The sequence below is a fragment of the Clinocottus analis genome, unplaced genomic scaffold, assembly GCF_023055335.1.
Source record: "Clinocottus analis isolate CAN_PGR_092001 unplaced genomic scaffold, fCliAna1.0.p SCAF_2, whole genome shotgun sequence".
NCBI classification, from domain to species: Eukaryota; Metazoa; Chordata; class Actinopteri; order Perciformes; family Cottidae; genus Clinocottus; species Clinocottus analis.
In genome coordinates, this window is record NW_027175931.1 from 19,789,310 (window position 1) to 19,809,224 (window position 19,915).

At 43.1% G+C, this 19,915-nt stretch overlaps 1 protein-coding gene across 1 annotated transcript in view; it reads right to left on the bottom strand.

Moving 5' to 3' along the window:
* Window positions 1-1,337: 1,337 nt before the first annotated feature.
* The window catches only part of traf4a (tnf receptor-associated factor 4a), a 34,101-nt gene continuing 15,523 nt past the window's right edge, over window positions 1,338-19,915 (bottom strand). The window contains exons 2-7 of the mRNA XM_068585840.1: window positions 11,006-11,057; window positions 8,029-8,133; window positions 7,782-7,943; window positions 6,617-6,778; window positions 5,242-5,397; window positions 1,338-4,367 (exon numbers count right to left, since the gene is read on the bottom strand). Coding sequence (XP_068441941.1) covers window positions 3,735-4,367; window positions 5,242-5,397; window positions 6,617-6,778; window positions 7,782-7,943; window positions 8,029-8,133; window positions 11,006-11,057 — 1,270 coding nt within the window. The 3' untranslated portion in view covers window positions 1,338-3,734. The remainder of the gene's footprint in view (window positions 4,368-5,241; window positions 5,398-6,616; window positions 6,779-7,781; window positions 7,944-8,028; window positions 8,134-11,005; window positions 11,058-19,915) is intronic.

The following is a 19,915-nucleotide window of genomic DNA, read 5'->3' on the forward strand; positions in this document are numbered from 1 at the left end:
GCGCAAAGATTACTAAAGAAGCAGGACAGAAAGTGGTTGCAACTCGATCTCTGAGTGATAGAATGGAAATAAAAACAATTGGCACATTAATCAGATAGTATGTACAGTACAGAATAAAAGGAGTGTCTCTTTTTGGACAAAAAGCTGACGCTGACATGTATATTGAGTAATGAGTGGAGGAGGGAGGACAAGAGGAGTCAGAGGAGACTGACTTTAAAAAAAAAAAAAAGGCAAAGAAACACTTTGAAGGAACAACTTGGCTACTCCGAGTCATTGAGCCAGACGTTAATCTTCAGATGAGCGTTTTAGAATCATTAAGAATTCATGTTGATAATAAATGTCATCAATAATTCAAATGGTATTTTATGTCCATGTTTTAAATACGCTAAGTACATTCTTGGTTGTCAATATGCTAATTCAGGAAAACAATATGAAGCAAGTCCAGTCCAAACCCAGTTTATGCTGAGGAAGATAGTATGCCCCAATACCAATACATCAAGTTGCATTTTGCAGCATGCAAATCAGTATGTTTCTCCAGGTCACTTCCACACGGTGAGGAATACAGATTAATATATAATCACTGGTATTGGATCGGTACTTAGTGTCGGCCCATACCCAAAGCCTTGGTATCGGTATCTGTATCGGGACGGAAAAAGTCGGATTAGTGCATCAATATGTTTATTCACATTAGGTCTGACTTGAATCTTCATGTCCTTTTTGGATTTGAACATGAATTTGTTTAAATTGAGTTTATCTTCATTTGGTTTTCTTTAGATGCTGTGTTTATGTAAATTATGACTACTTACTACTGCCTATGAAAATACATAGTGCCTTCTCAAGGAGCTTTTTTTTAATCTAAAAAAATGTCTGAAGTGACATCACCCAAGTATTCATTTTAGCCTGGGGACTACAGGGTTACAGAAAGGTTGTGTAGGAATTTGAAAGACTTTCTTTCATCAAGCAGTGAAGATCTAACGGAAGACTTGAAAACAGCATCATCTGAAAGTCAAGGTGTCTTAACGTGTGCCGCTTTGATTTGAACCTACTTTCATTTTTTTTTATCTGACCCTGAACATTATACAAGAACAACACTAAATCAACAGAATTCCCCTTGAACACACTTCAGCAGCACGCTGTCATCATAACCAGTGAAACCAGCCGGTTTAATACTAAGTTCCTGTGCGAGATGGGATGTTATGTATTATGTGACAATATGAAATATGAAAGAACGTCGTTATGAAGTTGTATGGATGAGCACAGGTGGTCAACAGTGTGCTGCTTTTTTTTGGTGATTTTACCAGTTTTGCACTGTATGAAACACAAAGAGATAAAACAACTATAATATATGATATTTTATTTCAATTAAGAAATTGACAAGCACTTATCGATCAACATATTAAAACGTTTTTGTGCCATCTGTTCAAACTCACACGACGGCTCCTTAAAATAAATACTTTTAAGAGGAAATAATACAGACAGAATATGTGAGGCTCAAACCACAAGTACAAACAAATTATCCAAATGTCCAAAGAGACGAAAGGGTCGAAAAATTCCCAAAGTCAACCCCGACTCTCCAACGAAAAGTGTTTGTATAAAACAGCTAAGTATTTTTAAAAATACAGAATCTTACAAAAAGTTGTTATCTTCTCACCTCTTTAAATCACTGTAAAATATCAGCTGGCATTATGACAAGAAATCAGGAGGTTTTTTTTCATGTATAATAATAAAAAGACAGAATGTGCTTCTGCATTTTTACATTAGTATTCACATACGTCATGAGAGTACTGTATCATCAAAGTCCTCCGCCCCTGTGATGGAGACGGGTGCGTCGCTCGTTCCTCCGGCCGCTCCCCGTCACAACACTGCGTGCCGAGCTGAAGATGGACACCGCTGACCACGGCAACAACAAAAGGTGTAGTCCGTCCCGACACACCCACTTATTTGCAGAGACCATGTCATTAACCATCTTTTCAAACAGTACCGACCACCCATGCCGAGGCCATGTAAAACAATACACTTCACAGCCAAATGTCTTCATGGGTTATTACCGACAGCGTTCACATTTTATGTATATAAAAAAAACAAAAAAAAAACAGACTTTTTTTTTTGACAATTTCTCAACTTTCAAACGGTCCAAAAAAAGGAGACAAAAAAAAAAGCCATCAACGGGAGAGGACTTCAAGAATACAGGTTACAGTACAAAAAATGTGGTTCAGGTGGTAGCACATGAAGCATGCATGTATTTATGTTGCCCTGCTCACCCCTAAAACCCTCATGCAAAGACATACTGTATAAAAAGGCCACATGGCTTTTTATTCACTATTAAATGTGTCCAACAACTGGCCTCTTTGTCTGCTCTGCTCATCTTAAGACCGACGAAAGGTGCTTTTTTCCCCCGTTATTGGTGAACTCCTCAATAGACACGGAGCCTCGTAGGGTCACTGCGACGTGTGTGTGTTTGGTACACGAGCATGCTCCAGAAGCTATTTACGACCGGGTCGCACTACTGACGAACACAAGTCACAGACAGTTACTGTGATGGGAGCAGGGTAACTAGAGGAGACAGATTTGTAGCTTCAATGTTGTCAGGTAAAAAACTTGTCCACTTAAAACAAGAAGAAAAAAAAATAGCTTGGTTGATCTTGACGGTTTTTATTTTATTTTTTAAAAGTCCAAAGCTTGGAGGACTTTCTCAGCATTATTAGTTCATGTGTTGTTTTTGCTGTTTTAGATGATTGATACAAATATCATGTTTGCAGCCAGTTAGCTTAGCGTTAAGGCTAATGGTTAGGAGGAAACAGCTAGTCTGGCTCCGACCAACAATGTTTGTATTGATTCAACAAATGAGACGTGAAGTGGCTAATGAGCGAGCTTTACAGCTGCTGGTCAGTGGATGTTGTTTCCTTTGGACAGAGCTTGGCTGGCTATTTCCACCTGTTTCTAGTCTTTACGCTAAAGCTGAGCTACTTGGCTGCAGGTGGTACAGATATGAGAGTGGTATTGATCCTATTCAACAGAACCAACATGTAAAACTATTCATTTAAAAAAACACGAAAACTACCAAGCTTGAAGCTGCAAGTTTCTCACTTGAAAACATTAATTTGATGTTTTTGTGCACACAAACCTGGAGCAGTTTCTTACCAAGGGCTTTGTGTTTGTTTACGGATCAGTGGGAGGATACTGTATGAGCATGTAAACAAAAGGCAGTTGGGCTTAAGCTTGAGTCTGCTGAGCTCCCTCTTCTTTAGATCACCCGAACAGGACGTCTCTAACCAGTCTAACTTTCTTTCTTCTTCAAGTGCAGAGGCTTAGTGAACCCCTTCACCTTTTTTTTTTCCATATCTTTTCCATAATCATCAACATTTGTACTGCGGAAATAACAACAAAAATATAACTTAAGATAATCTCTCTAGGCACTGTTTGATTTCCAAGGCTTTTTGTTGTAGAATGTGATAAAAGGGTAGCAAACAGATAAAAACAGAATGTAAAAAAAAAAGAATAAAAAGAAACACCAGGGAGTGATGGTTCTGCAGACCAAACACGTTCTCCTCCGTGATGTATCAAGGTCCTTTCGAGTCGGCCCACACAGCCAAACAGACTCGCTCTGTGGTGGAGAGGCTGCTTGGCCAGAAAGTATCTAAAGGGTAAGTGTGTAGAAGTCTCAAGGTTAAGTCTCAGTTCCAGTCTTGAACCTATCTCCATCGTAAAAAAAAACAAAGAAGAAACGTCAAATCTTAAGCCATAATCTTCTGGGGGATCTCTATAGAAGCCTTGACGAAGATGCAGTTGTCTCGGATGTAGTTCCTCTTCTTGATCTCCTCGTGAGAGATGAACTTGGGGTAGCCGAAGCCCAGGGTGCTCTCGTCCAGCGAGTTGCGGCTGCTGCTGGGCTTCTGGAAGTTCTTCCAGTTGGGGTCGGGGTTGAAGGTCTCCGTGATGTGCTGGGGTTTGGAAAGCGACGGGTCGCTCTGGTCCAGGATGGAGAAAGTCACCTTGAAGGAGAAGGGCCACTCCAGCAAGCTGTCGTACTCTCCGGGTAACACGCGGATGTAGACGGAGAGGTGGGAGCCCTCGCCGCTGCCGTTGCCGTTCAGGAAGGCCGACACCTGCAGCTTGTAGCCGTAGCGGTGGGTGTAGAAAGGCGGGCTGAAGAACTCGTGATTGCTTCGGAGTTTGGCCTCCTGGAGTTTGCGCGTGTAGTCGCTGAGCTTCCAAATGAGCACGCCGTCGTGACTGACGGACAACTCCTCCATCTCCCTCCGCAGCTCCAGGATCTCCTGCCTCTGGCGCCCCACCAGGTTGCACATCATAGTCAGGTGAGACTTGGTGGTGTCTTCCAGGTGACGACCGATACCCAGTTTGGGGCACTGCCAGAAAGAAATCAAAGAGGTTCATTATTAAAAAAAGCTGCTGCATAGTGAGTAACTGAGGAGGTGTTCAAAACAGGAAAATACAATTAAGAAAGTGTCCGTGTTGAAGTTTTTTTTCAAACTGGAAGTTCACATTTGACGGTTGGAGGTTCAGATGAATAACAAAATCTCTCAAACGTTTGAGACAGTCCCTAACTGCATCACCTTAACTGTTGAGTCGTGTAGAGTGCCAGCTTTCAATACAGGATGATGAGATAAAAGCAAACCCTGTGCAACATTAGTTTCATCCTCCACTGGACAAATAACCTGGTGAAGATTGGTAAAAAATGATCGTTCAACTTAGATTTTTTATATTCTACAGCAAAACTGTGGACGCTGTTCGGTGTTCATTCATTTGAGCAGTTTCTGAACAATGTACTTGTGTACATCCACAAATAGTCACAGATGGACAAATGGACAATGGATACTGTGATTATTATATTTAATAGTCACCCTACTGCTGTGGAGACATGTTTTTGCTTTCCATCTATAGATGTTGTATGTCAAGTTCTCCACAGAGTATACAGAGCGAGTATGATGCTCATCTCGCCCTCTTCCTCGAAGCGTTTCCACATTTTCTCAAAAATGATGTCAGTTTCAAAAATAGACGGAAATGCACTGTCAGAATATAGTGACGCTCTCATTAAAATAGACCCTACAGGCACAGTGCTGTATGTTCGAAAAGAGAAAAAGCATTACTTTGGAAACAGTGAGCCACGATTTAAAAGGAAATATACAATAAAATACACGCTTGTAAACAACAAAGACAAACAAGCTCGTCGGTTGATTAACAATAATGGTGTTATTGTTTTACTCTGCAGGTCAGTCCTACTCTGTGTTTGCAGCCGGCGTCTTTGAAGGGGCAGAGAACGAGCGCGCTGCCGCAGTTGTCCTTCACGTGGTTCGCCAGATCCTCTCGGGCGATGTTTGGTGTGCCGCACTGGTTCGGGCACTGGACGGGAAACCGAGGGCAGTGGTACTGATGGTTCTGTAGAGGAGTCAAGGAGAGTGTTAATGTGTGCTGACCTACAGCACGAGCGATACCAACACGGCTGCACAGTGGGGTTGCAGATTAACGGCTGCAGTGAAAATGTCCTCGAAAGAAACTGCAAGGATTTTTGGACCATTCTGCCAATAATGCATACAAATCAGTGTATAAGAACACACACTGAAATAATAAACTGATGCACAGATTATTAACCAGCAACTTGATAATTCATTGCCTATTTCTAATGGTTATTGCTTTTTTGTTGTTGCTGCTTTTCTTTTCTTTTTTAACTGGCAGCAAACTAAATAACTCTTGTATCTTTTTTTGTTTGTTGATGAATTAAATAATGAAATTAAATGTCGTCCAATCCAAAGTTATTGAATGTACAATTATATAAACACAGAGAAAAGCTGAATATCTAATAACCCTCAGGGGTCTCAGGTAATTTTCTCCATTTTATATACTTTCTTAAATTCACTTTTTAAAGTCACTTGCATATAATACATACCTGTGTGTTTTTCATCTAAAATAGCAGAACAGTCTATAATGAGGCACCAATGTCCTAACACACAAGTGTAAAGTGATATTATGGCCCTAAAGCTGAAGATATAGATATATATATATATATATATATATATATATATATATATATATATATATATATATATATATATATATATATACACACACACTATTTTGGAACGTCAATGTCTGTGTGACACGGCCGCGCACCACTCAATTCGGGGAGGATAAGTACTAATCTATTTATTTTTTTAATTACTGAAACTTTTATTTTACAAACCAATTAATTGGTGCAGCTTTAGATGAAAATAATCCCTCTTTGCTGCTTACAGACTAACTAAATGGAAGCTGATTGTTTAATATCCATCGACATGGTCGAATTATTATGTCATACCTCTATCAAATCTAAAAAAAACATCAGGTGACAAAAGGCTCTAAGACTCAACTGAAATGATGTCGACACTGGCTGCACACTGGCAGGTGCTTCAAGACAGAGACACCATGACCCGCAGAGCGCCTCCTCTGGGCCGTCCTCAGGGTTGGAAACCCTCTTCCAGCTACATGCACGACCCGGACGACAGGTAGGACGATACTGAGACGAGTCCCATTTTGACTCAATCGTGCCAAATATAAGCTAAAGTCATTGAACGAAAAACGACATTTGAGATACAGGTGGGAATCTCAGTGTGAAACTGACCTGGATTGTGTCGAAGACAAACTCCTTGCCGCAGTACTTGCAGGGCTGCGTGCGTTTGGGACACTCGGCCAGGCCGTGTTGGGACAGCAGACGACGCATCATCCTCGCCCCACACTTGTTCTCACAGTAAACGCTCTCCTGAGGACACACACCCTGATGGTTCTGGGGTTGAGAGGAAACACGGGATAACAATTCAGTTCATACACCGCAGTTTTCAAAAGCTCAAAACTGCTTTACAATTTATACAATATGACTGAATGCAATGAGGCTATTGCACATTGTTGCGGGGTTAGCCGATAAAACTAATTATGTATAAAAATAATAATAATGAACAACATTTTTGACTTTTTACTCAAAAATCAAAGTTACTGTAATGGCTCCAATCTTTATTGTATTGTATTTTATTACTTTATTTTAATCTTTATTGTATTGATCAATCCAGATAAAAGTAAGCCGGCATATCATAGGGAACGTCATCTTTTCAGAATTCTATAATCAGAGACTATTTTGATTGTAGATGAATCGTTAAAGCATTTTTTCCTGCAAGGCCAGGCAAGTGTATTTGTACAGCACATTTCAAAAACAAGTCTATTCAAAGTGCTTCTCAGAAAACCATTAAAAGCATCAACACATCCCGCAGAAGAAAACAAAATTTAAAAACAATTAAGAACATTCATTTTAAAAACATACCAAAAAAAGTTACAGTCGTGAAATGCGGAAATACATATCCTTGAATCTTGTTCAATTAAAAGCAAACAGAAAAGTGTGACGAGTCATTAATAAAAGGTTTTGAACAGGACACGGTTGTAAACACGAGTAATTCCGATGCGAGAGCCAGGAGGAGGGGCGGTGGAAACGACCGAGGTGTTACTGAGGAGCCTCTGAGGTACTTCAGCCCGCTCGGCGAGAAAAACACATTCGGCACAAGAGACCCACTCAAAGGTTCTTTCTTTCTGCCAGCACACGTGTTATTTTAAAAGAGACCAACACACGTGTACAAGCCTCTCCTCTCCTGCTGCTCTGCACAAAGACGTCTTTCACACAGGTATGGAAATGATGTGGCGTCACTCCGGGTTGTTTACATCTAGCTCCCGCTGGGTTGTAGCAGGAATGAAAAAAACAACAAAAAAAAAAAAACGTACAAACAGGTCTTTGCGTGCTTTACCTCGTAGGCTTCGCCGGTGAACTCGCTGCCGCAGAACTCGCACTTGACCTTGCGCTTGGGGCAGTCGTGCTGCAGGTGGTCGGGCAGGTCGCGGCGCGTCAGCTTGACGGAGCAGCGGTTGGGGCAGGGTATCACATTGAAGGCGCAGGTGGAGAAGTGGCCCTGAGGGAGAGACACAATGAGGACACGCTGTTCGTACAGTGTTTGATAAGGCGACCGGAGGAGAGAGATATCAAAAGCTTCTCACCTGCAGCTGCTTCATCTGGCCGGTCCAACGGCAGCCCTCCTCACTGTGGATGCAACGGATGGGCAGTGCCAGGATCTGTTGCTCCAGCTCCGGGTCCGGGTAGATCTGGAGAAGACAAGCAAGACGAGGTCAGGGTGGCAGTGGCATCAGCTGACCGGCTCATGTTGGAAGACTGTAATAGAGTGTATCACGTGCGGTGAATAGATCATGTAAAAGCCACCAAACTTTTACTCTAATATTTTGAGAGTCGTTGGTAGGCAATCGAAATGCTCCAAATTTTGTATCTGGCACCTTTAAACAAACAAGATACATTACGCAAGAATGTCACCCTAACTGTGCTTTGAGTCTTTATGCTAAACTGGGATGAAGAAATCCTCCCAAACTGCAGGTTAATGCACACAGTTGGGATTGATATATCTCTCAAAAGGACATATAAGACTAAACTTTATTCATCTCGAGCAAAATGATTGTGCGGCCGTTGCAGTACAAAGTAGTGGAAATTGAAAATAACAAGGTGACGCAAAATTGTAATATACTCAATGCCAACAGTATTAACAGGTTAACAAAAGATCATAAAATCTATAAACAGTAATAAGCGCGTTTTACAACAATGGTGAACTATCCTTTAAAAATATATTAGAGTGACGGTAGCGTGTTGGTTTCTACACCATATCATGCAAGACTGAATGTTGAGCTACAGAAAGACACACACACACACACACACACACACACACACACACACACACACACACACAGAGTTAAACTGTTGAGATTGAGTTAGCAAACTGCAGCAGCGAGTCGACCTGGTCGCTGCAGTGATAATGAGCGAGTTGGAGGGGTTATGGGACCTTTGAGAGAGACAGGGCAGCATAGGAAAATATTTATTTTTCCGCAGTCACTGAGCGATCAGGGTGAGTCAGTTTTCTGCCCAAACACCCCAAATCTCCCCTCCAGCACGCTGTCCGGGGGGATTTGCGGCTCTGCTCTGGCTCTCCATCCCCCCATGCTGTCACACGAGCGGAGGACCGGTCAAACAAGACAAGCCACTTCCTCAAAATGGCCCAACAGCCCTCGAAACAAACAGCAGCTCAGTAACAGCCCGACTGCGCTGCCGTGCCCCTGCAACCAAAACCTGCGAGCCGTCGCCTTGAAAATTAAAACCGAATTTGGAAAATAATGTAGAATGAAACACTTAACTCACTCATTGTTTAGCTGCTGTCTTAGGGAACACATGCCTCTGCCAAACTAACCAATCAGATAAACCTGTTAAATATGATGTACACATAGACACATAGATCTAACATTAAAACAGATGCTTCACTAGCAGCACTTTTACAGTGGAAGCAGACATTTTTGCTGCCATAATCACATTCTTTCAGCATAGGCAAAGAAGGGGGAAAAAAATCCTCTAAAGCAAACTGAGACACTCTCTCATTGTTCCAGTCTTGGAATCTGCAGGGAGATGGCAAAATGACCTTTTAATAACTTAGTCCCAGGCAGATCAGGGGGGGTTAAGCTCTTTGGAGCTCCAACTAGGGGGCTTATTCTGTCTGGTTTAGCAAGTGTTAGTGGGAAACTACAACTACTATTACTACTACTGCTACCGCAGCTGCAGCACAATCCTTTAATGACGGCAACGCTTTTGTTCGGTTGGAACGAGGTTGTGTTTGTGCATGTTTTTTTTTTTGTTTTTTTTTAAAAGGACAGCGAGCGCTACCCTGACAGCAGACCACCAAGACGGGGCAATTTGCAGGCGACTGGGAGCCTTGGTAAATAACAACGTCTGACAGGTGCCCCATGAGCACATCCTTCCCGTGGGGCGTCCCTGCTATTACAGGCGCCTTCATCGCTCTCAGCACAGCATGCAGACATGCACTGCTGCAGCTCCGGGTTAATGGCTCGACGGCTAATTCCGGCTAACGCTAACTAACTGCAGTGGGAGAATTACACACAGAGGACTTCTTTCAATCGATGCCAAAAACAGCTCAGACACCGAGATGATCATAAACTGTTCGTTGGGTTTGAAGTCCCTCATGCATAGTTCAGAATTAAGCCCGTATCCTTTAGTTTCACTCTCCCACTTTACAATGAGGGTGTCACGTGTGAGAGCCGTCCTCTGACTCGGTCTTTGTTCCCCCTCAGGCACATTTTGATTAACCGCCATGCAAAAACAAAACAACGTGTTCAGTTGAAATTTAGACACTTTTACGCTTTTCTTTTCTTCTCTTCTGGGAGAGATTTAATTAACGGGAAAAATAAAATGGTTGGATCAACTGAACGTACTTCTTTCCCACTTTAATGTGTAATGGAATGAAATGCAATCGCTGACTCGGGGTTAAAGAATATTCCCTTTTTGTTTAGCCATGCTGCAAGCACACACGCACACACACACACACACACACACATACACAACATACATAGACGCACACACACACACACACCATACATACATGCACACATATGCAACATATATAAGATGGTTGTAATGTATAATGTTGTAGTATTTGTTTTTATTTTGAAGCCCGACATACATTTGCATCGGTTCCACTTTATTTAAAAATAACAATGCCTTCACGTATTGTCCCGGTCAAATAAATGAATACACACATAAAATGGCTATAGGATTAGAAATGTCGGTCTGTCAGTCAGTCCAAATTATTGGTGCCAACTGAAATATCTCTGCAACTATAGGATGGATTACTATAAAATGTTATACAGATATTTATGATCCCAGAGGGTTAATCCTCTGATAATCTTTGGACCTTTCATAGTGCCACCATGAGGCCGTGTGGTTTGGGGTTTGGAATGAAATAGCTTGACCACTACTGGACGGGTTGTCATTCAATTTGGCACAAACCTTTATGCTTACAGCTTAAAGCACCACTGTGTCACATGGTACTTGTATACTATTTTAGTCTTATGTTAACAGTGTTATTAATACCTTATTTGAGGTGTGTTGTGAGAGTGATCATCATACCTTCGCATAGTCTAACGGTAGCTGGTCCTCCGGACACTTGAAGACACCCTCACTGCAACAAAAAAACAGAAGAGCTTTGTTATTGTTGGAATCACGCCGAATAAAAAAAGGACGGCAGACCAAAGTGTTTGCAAGCATCTCAACAAGGATGATCAACCATTTTTAAAATCCCTTTCAGCGTTCAGTGAGATAACTCTGACCCCGAATGAGAACCACTGGAGCTAAAAGTAACTCCTTTGACAGTCGTTGCTTTTAGGTTGATTCTGTCTCTTCATACACTCTTAATATGAGAAGCTCTCTGACTCACCACGCTGTACGATGTAAAAACACACACCCCCATCCACACACTGCACAGTAAAGTCAGATCTCTGAGCTTCTGGCTTCAATAACATTGGCTCTTTCATCCTCTCGTCCTCAGAGGAAACAACTGACAGATTTTTATTACAACGGAGGACAAAACTTCAATTTGGAGCCTGATTGTTTTATTTATAATACATATAGAAATGATGCCTACCCAGCTACTTTTATAGATTATCTCACAGCTTCGAGTTTTAATTGTTGCCCTTGCTCCACACTCTAGATAACAAAGAGCCAGTTTCAAGAGGTTTCTGTTTCCCTGAGAATAAAGCAGTGTGAGCCTCGCGTTCATGCTTGAGGCCCTTCCACAGAAAAAACTGTCGATTTGCTGATTTGCTGGTGTGAGAAGAGTTTTTTGGTTTGTTTCCTAATTTTTCTCCGCCAGAAGTTCACCCCCAAAGGAAGACTTCATTTCAGGCCCCCACTCACTTTTTGTCGCACCACAGCGGAGCCCTCACTGGCCTGTTTTAGGGCCAGATGATGCCACGGCTCATTAGGACATCCCTACCCCTGATGTCGTCATGAAATATTCACACTTGTAAATAATGGAGGCAGCAGCCACTAGAGGGGAGCTGCTACACAAAATCTAAGCTTGCAACCATCCAGACACACAAAGGTTACTGAAAGTAACACAGAAAAGACAATCGGTGGCGTATCTCTTGAGATGTCAGCGGCACCACGACTGTCTGGAGCGCTGCTGCTCTTTCTGGAGCAGAGATGCTCCCAGTATCCTATTTTGATAAACGGTTAAGACATTTCAACATTCTTTAGTGCCAGCGTCTCCGATTTACTGCTTATGTGGTCGTAAACTAACCTCCTTTGGGTTTTAGACTGCTGATCGTACACAAGAAGACATTTAAAGATGCCACTTTGCGATTGTGGGAACCCGCAGAAGGCATTTTGATAACCAAATTATTGTATGTTTAACATCGAGTTGATAAGGAAAACAATATTTCAATGTTGATTTCAAACTGCAGATAACAGAGATGCACAGAAATGTGATTTTGTTCAAAAGTCGCTGGCCCTGAAGCGTGATCTGACCTCCTGTGCAAGGAGGCCCCTCGCAACGCCGGCCATGCCTAAATTATATTAAAATAATTAAGGGACAACAGTGTGCAAACAGTCAGTGTTTGTCTCTTGGTGCTTTAATATGGTTGGCTGCAGTGTCACCTGACCACAGCTCCCAGAGGCACAGCGACATATGACAGGACGGGAGTGCACTTTGTCCCGTCTACCCAGCTGTTATGACTAGGGGTGGTGGGGGAGGAGGAGGGGTGTGTGTGGGGGGGGGGGGGGGCTGAGGCTAGGCCTGAGAGGGAGGGAGGGTTGATGAAAATGGAGGGTGGAGGAGGGAGGTTAATGCATGACGAGACAGCAGTAATTCTCCTCCATTAGGGTCACTGTGTCAGCATGAGAGCTGGAGTCCAATTAACAAGCCACATAGGACAGTGAAAGAAGAGGGTCAATCGATTACAGGCTAGGAGAGCCCAGTCAGCATCTCACGTGTGAAATGATTTACAGAACTCATCGTCGCCATCACCGAGGAATTGTCCGGAGCTGCGGAGAGCAGAGAGCGCGACAGCCACACGGGCGAGAGGAGATGGGAAGCGACAGGCTCTCAGCTCCGGACGGGGGGGGGGGGGGGGGGGGGGGGCAGCCAGAGGCCCCCGTCCAACCCGGGCCCCGTATCTGACACGCAGAGAGGAAGACAGGCGAAAAGAGCCAAGTCACAGACTGCCAGGATAATTTCTCTCATGGTCACAGAGAAGCTCCCGCAGCCACACATTCATGTGTTCGGGCCCCGCTGTCGATAATACTGCTCGGCTCCCCCGGTCGCCTGAGAGTCAAACCCTCTGCCGCTTTGTGACAGCACATTAGCAGAGAAAGGTTGGGCCGATGTGTAACGCAGCGCCAGTTCAATTACATCCATCTTCTCTGAATATACGGAGGGCTTTCTAGAAGGGACTGGAAAGCGGCGTGACCAGAAAAATGAATATCTCAAATAGGGCTTCACGATGATTAAAATAAATACTCGAAGAAGCTGCATGAGTCCAATGAATGCTGAGCATTTTTTAGTCATACCAGTCAGCCCATGTTAGCCTTACCCAAGATGGTGAACATGGTGTGCAGAAGCTGCTTGACATCAGCATGTTAGCATTTAGCATAAAGGACCCGTCACAGAGCTGCTAGCATGTTGTAGACACTTAGTCGTACACTCGTCAGCCACGTGATGAAACGTTGTGTTGCCAATCAGAAGAGCTTACAATAAGTTTTTGCTGTACATCAGTCAATCAATTGACTGACTAATGATTTTATCACACATTTTCCGTGCGGCCAACTTCGATTCAATCGCTTAAAAAACTATTAGTTGATTAAAACATTAGCAAAAAACAAATGTTGATGATTAATTCACTCTATAGGTTATTTATTAGCCAAATGTTTGTTGATCCCAGCTTCTCAAAAGGTAATAATTGGCTCTTTTAAATATTTGGGGGTTGGGGCCATTGGTCAGACAAAAACAAGAAATGTGGCCCTAGAATATTTGTAGAAATAGCAGAGAGCTTTATCAGTATACAGGCATAATTGTTTACAGCCCCAATGCAGTCATGAAAGGATAAATGTAGCTGTTCTATGAATCCCAAAGGGAAAACTCCTCTGTGCACATCCTCGTAAGTGGGAACTCGCACCTCCCAAACAGCCAGAATGTTTAAAATCAAGTTTTCCCACAAGTGTTTGTCCCTGGCCACAGTTCACACCCCCGTCAGGGAAAATCCAGGCTGAGAGGCTGATAAACAAGTGTTTCAGCGTCATGGTGGGATGTCACAGGGGAGCAGCTTAAGACCGGACAGCAGACAGTATAATACAATCATCTCATTAAAATTTCATCGCCCCCTTTCTGTCCGCACGCACTGCAAGAGCAGCCGCGGCTCCGCAGCTGCTCGGCTGCGGAGCCTCGGCTCGTTTAAGTGACCTCAAATTCACTGTCAGACAACGGCACACGCATTATCACCTCGTGTTAGCGTTGACCCACCTCTGCAGGTGAAATGCACCCACTAGTCAAACCTATCAACGCTTTGGACCTTAAATCCTTCTCCTCTCTTATTGACCCCGCCCCCAGTGCTCAAATCTTATTTTCTGGCGCAGATTAAACAGCCATGCATTCAGCCGGGCCGATGCCACGAGGACAGCCGTCACTACTTGCTTCGTCACTGTGCGCGCGGCTCCTGACAGGCAGACGGCGGGAGGGACAAATCCCTCCGGTTTAATCTCACCGGTGCAGAGCGGAGGTTTTTACTCTTCAAGCAACAGCGACCAGTCTGCAGGCCACACAGCGAGAGCGTCGTCGGTGATAGTAACCTTGAAACCTGTTCTATATTAACTAACACAGAGACTCCTAAACAGACCTCGCTGTGTTTGCCATTGTGGAGGGCAGGACTGTCGAGACGGGCTAAACAAACTAAATCAAAAGCATGAGGCCTTTGGAGGGGGCACGTCTGTGGCACGTTAACACTCTCGACAGACCTCCGTCACATGAAGGGTTTTCTCAGAGAGCGCCGAGGAGCCTCGACTGAACTGCCCGCGGATCTCCGGCAGGAGCTCACCACCAGCTTTTACGTTCATCCTCCTGCTAAACACTTTTTTTGTTGTTTCAAGTTATACCCGGGATTAACAATATTATACACAAACAAAACCTTGAATTCCACTAGAGCCTTTTTGTCAGGGTTCTCTGTCTCACAGCGGAAACTAGACTCCCCGATTCTCCTCCCAGGAAGTTGAAGAGAGAGCAGGAATCTAGGTTTACCTCAGATAGAGTTCCTATCATCCCCCAAATCCAGCTGGTTTTTAGATTGCGCGTTTAAGACTTCAGAATTTCAACAATAATGAGTTTTGATAATATAGAGACAATACAGAGAGACTGATATTCTACCCCCCAAAAAATACACCACCTGACAAACATTTATCAACACCGGCAGGGTTAGTGCTGTTTAGAGGTGCTGATAGGCTTTGGCTGAAGCCAGGTTAGCTCATTTTCCCCGTTTCCAGTCTTTATGCTAAGGTGGGCAAACGCCGTACTGATCTTCACACTATATATTCTCTGCGCTCTGTCCTAATACTCTTAGTATACTGAAAGTAGACTAATTAAACTGGCATACAGTCAGAGTCAGCAGTTTTGTACTGATATAACACAATGTGTGACTTTAGACGGCTACTGTTACTTTAACGACAGAAACTTCAGAAATGGGAAAGCAAAATGTTTTTCCACAGATTTAATAGATTATTTTGACGTTTTCCCAGCTGTCTCTGGAGCCGTCTCACCACAACCCACAATTTGTTGTAATTTCTTCAAAATGAAAATTGGGGATCGGTCTGTGAGATTCTGTTGCTCAGGCAATTTGGAACAATAGTGTATATATAGAGGAGGAACAAAAAATATTTAGCATACCGTCATCTTTCTGTATTCATTTGGGGCTGTGCTACTTCTTAAACCCACTGGCAGTCCATCCTTGGAACAGCTTGTTCTCACTACCTGGACTTTAAAGCTGCAGAAGCAGTTCGGCCTGCAGAAGCCCTTCCTCTCATCCTCGAGCTGGATTAACTTGAGCAGTCTGTGCTGACTAAAGTGGCCCCTAAACGAGGTCGAGTGACGGGGGCTGAGGCCGACTGGCGTCTCCACTGGTGCAACCTGATACAATGCGATGGCAGAGCTCCCTTCGCCCACGGCTGATTTTACCTCTTTTTTTTGTCTGAAATGGGAGAAGCAGCGCCGATACTTTCACCGAGTGTGATGAGACACTCGCCCATAGGTGGATCGACTGCTCCTTCTGAGGCGTTCTGTACGGGACATCCACAGAGTGTGGTGCTGTGACAGCTTCTTGTGTGGGATTTAATAGTTACAGGATAAGCTGCCTATACCTGTGGTTTGCTAGAGATTATATTGTGCATAAACCCTCCGACGTTCTCGACCGCCACCTCCAATAGGAAGGCCACGCTGCCTGGGACATGAAGCTCAGCCTGTTGGACATCTTGTCCAAATATCTCACATTAAAATCGGTAAAATGTTTATGGAAGCTAAAGCTGCTGAAATGCTAAATAGTGTGGTTTTAAGTCCGTACATTTTGATATATTTAGGTGGTTTAGATTTAGGAAGTTTTGGTCAGACAAAACAAGACGACTGATGACATCACTTGGGCTTGTGGAAAATGTTTTTTTTTTGCGACATTAAAAACGGTTGAAGATAATCAGCAGATAAACAGTAAATGAAAATAAACGTTAGACTGATATCTAATTAAAGCTGCATCTGTTTTTGTCTGTAAGTCAGACAAAACATGGCAAGAGAGATACAAGCAGCTAGCATGATAAGACACTTCTCTTTCAGCACCCAGCGAAGCCTTTCGGCCAGTTCAACAATGAATACTTACTGTAAATCCTCTTTTCTGTTTTATGGGACTGGCATAACTTGCTGTTCTCCTGAAATTGTATTCATATTTATAGAGGTCATCTGTGTGCTTAATCTTGTTCAAATCGGCTTTGTCCGGACTTTGTAAAGCCCAAATTTTGTCTTTAATTACTGACCATATTTCACCAAACGCAGATTCGGATGAATATTAGTCCAGTGCGAGTAAGTATTATATAAACGTCTAATCCAAAAGTCAGTAAATTTGAGTGAAGAACAAGGCTTATTCATCTTATTAATTCTTCAAAAAGCACAGAAAAACCAGGGACACGTTCTTAAATGACGCGTCTTGTGTAAACACAACATTTTTATTCCCTTAAAAGCCTTTTTTACGGTCAGACTTTTGATGAATTTCAAGTTTGTTGAGTTCAGTAGAAGCCTATCCAGAATATGACACCTGTAAAATCACATCTGATTTCCTCTGCTGGTCACTAACAGCCACCGGCAGCTGTTTCATACGAAGTAACAATGGCTGACAGTTTGCAGGACATGGTCATCAACCAGACAGAAATAAATTACATCTGACTCTGTGTTCGACAACTCTAAAAAGACAGGCGGAAAATCAAACCCCTTCCAATGGTGATTGCTTCACCCATTCAAATAAATCAAGCAGTGCTCATCTTTAAAGTGCAGTTAGAAATCTCTACTTTATGCTTCCTCATCCAGACTTGCACTGTTTTTTTTTTTTTGTGTGTGTTGCCGTGCCAAAGTAGGAAAAAAAATGATGCAAGTGGAAGAAAAGCACTACTACGTGTGTGTGTGTGTGTGTGTGTGTGTGTGTGTGTGTGTGTGTGTGTGTGTCTTTTTCTGGCTTCATCTCCGGCACCCCATGAAACACTCACTGGGACCAAATGTGGACCGAGATAGAAAAAAAACAACACGAAAAAGGTGTTTTATTACGAGCTAGACTTACACTAACTACTAAACGTGAACAAAAGAAATCATGCTTATGCTTTTGTTCCCTCTCTTTTACATAATATCCGTATGCAGAGATAATTTTACAAACCGTGGATCCAGACGGCTCGGACACCTGAGGCCACGCGTGCTCATACCGCCATCGCTTATGTAATGGTATTCATCTCTCCTTGCAGTTCACCTCACCCGCTGACATTTTGTGAGGACAAGCCATCTGTGAGCAAGTTCACACAGCGATAGAGCGTCCAAAGGTTAACACATTCTCAGTTTGTTTTTCCTCAAATGTCAACTTTGCAGTGGCACCGGCAGCAGATAAAATGAAAATCTTAAAGCTTACTTAATGTACTGTACGGACTCTGATGGAGCTTATTTACATTTCAACCAACACAACAACATTGTTGGACAAAATGTCAAGAGACTGTTGAAAATGACACAATTTTTATATTTATGACACTTACGTGTTACCCGTTTACATTTAGTTGCTAGACCTATTTCATAATATTGTTTATATTTTGCATATTTGCATTCTTACTGCAACTACTACACAACAATGTCCTTTCAGGATAAATAACATTCCATCTTATATCTTATCTTAACCCTGCTACAACAGAAAGAAATACCCATTGATTACAAGGTTACCTTTATACACACACACACACACGAGGCCTTGGTTTACTACAAGTATGTTCAGGCCTACATTTCCTGGACAGAAATATTTTGCTTGTGCGATTACAAAAAGTAGCTTTGAGATGCTGGGGAGGCAAAAAAAATCATTGGGAATGTGTGTTGAACGAATACGATGACTCATCGAACTGCCAGAGGTGCAGCTTAGAAAACACCATGCCATGGTAGCAAAGCGTAAAAAGGAAGGAGCCACCTGCCAGAGGACAAGCTGGCTACAAAGACAAAGCAGAGGAAGGAAGGAGGGATGGATGAGGAATGGATGGATGGAGGGTCCGAGGGAGGAGGAGCAGCCATCTGCAGGCTGAGCGCAAGCCTGCGAGATGCATTAATCCATCCTTAAGTGTGTGAGGAGGGGAGACAGCGCTTAGAAGTATTTATAATCCGCTCGCACTGTCTCCTTCCATCAGTGTGATCGGGCGTTGACATGGAGTCTTTATCAGAGGGGACGGTTACAACATGAAATAATAATCCAGCTCTTCTTAGCTTGTTTCTGTTGACTTTATGAATTTATAGCAACCTAAGACATGTCGGACTTTCAGTAACCTCGCACCGATGATATTATGAACCAGGAGACATAGTTTGACATTTTGCGTGATTGTTTGCTGTTTTGCAGACCGAGTTATTGGACTTGTGTACGCGTGGCTTCAGTAACAGACTGGACGCAGGCAAAACCAGCTACAGATTAAAAACACAAGATATAATTTGTTAATTAGATCATTTTGAAGGTGCTGGAGGAGCAGGAGCTTTAAATAGCGCACGGCTAACTATTTCGCCCTGATTCAAATCTGTGAGCTCAATTAAGCTAACTGACTGGCTTACTGTCGCTCGGCAGAAAAGAAAATAAGCAAATGTATTGAAATGTGGAACGCTTACTCGCTTTGAGCACCCGGTCAAAAGAACTGCTCGACGTGATACATGTATTTCAGTCGCAGTTTTGCCGTTTCATACCTACACAGATTGGCAGGCAATCGAATAAATCAAAACGCAAATGTAAGAGAGCGTCAACGTTCTATTGCATTTGCGTTTTTATTTGAGATTATTTGCTTTTCTGGTTGATTTCATCCCCTGTGTTAAATGCTGTGTGCAGGAGGTACAGGAAAATCAATCCACTTTCATTAACTGCTGCTGATACGGCTGCAGAATGGTGGATATGTGTGTGGGGAGGGGGAGTGGAGGGGTTGAGGGAAAAGTCTGTCCCATCAATTGTATCGGGAGCTGAGCTTATGCATGAAATGCAGTGCAGTCACCCTCACCCACGCAGCAAGAAAAACAAGCAAAAAGACCACCATAACAGAGGTGGACCCACATCCACGAGAGCCTGAACTGCGGACATGAAAGGAAAGAAGGGCTTGAAAGGAGATGCGCTACGTTTGATCTAGTTGAAGGGCGGTTTGTGGAGGCAGAGCGGGTGGAGGATTGCGCCCGGAGATCAATGAAAGTCCTGAAGCTTTAACATGTCGCACACGTGAGAAGGACCTACTGGTCTGTGAAGAAGAGCT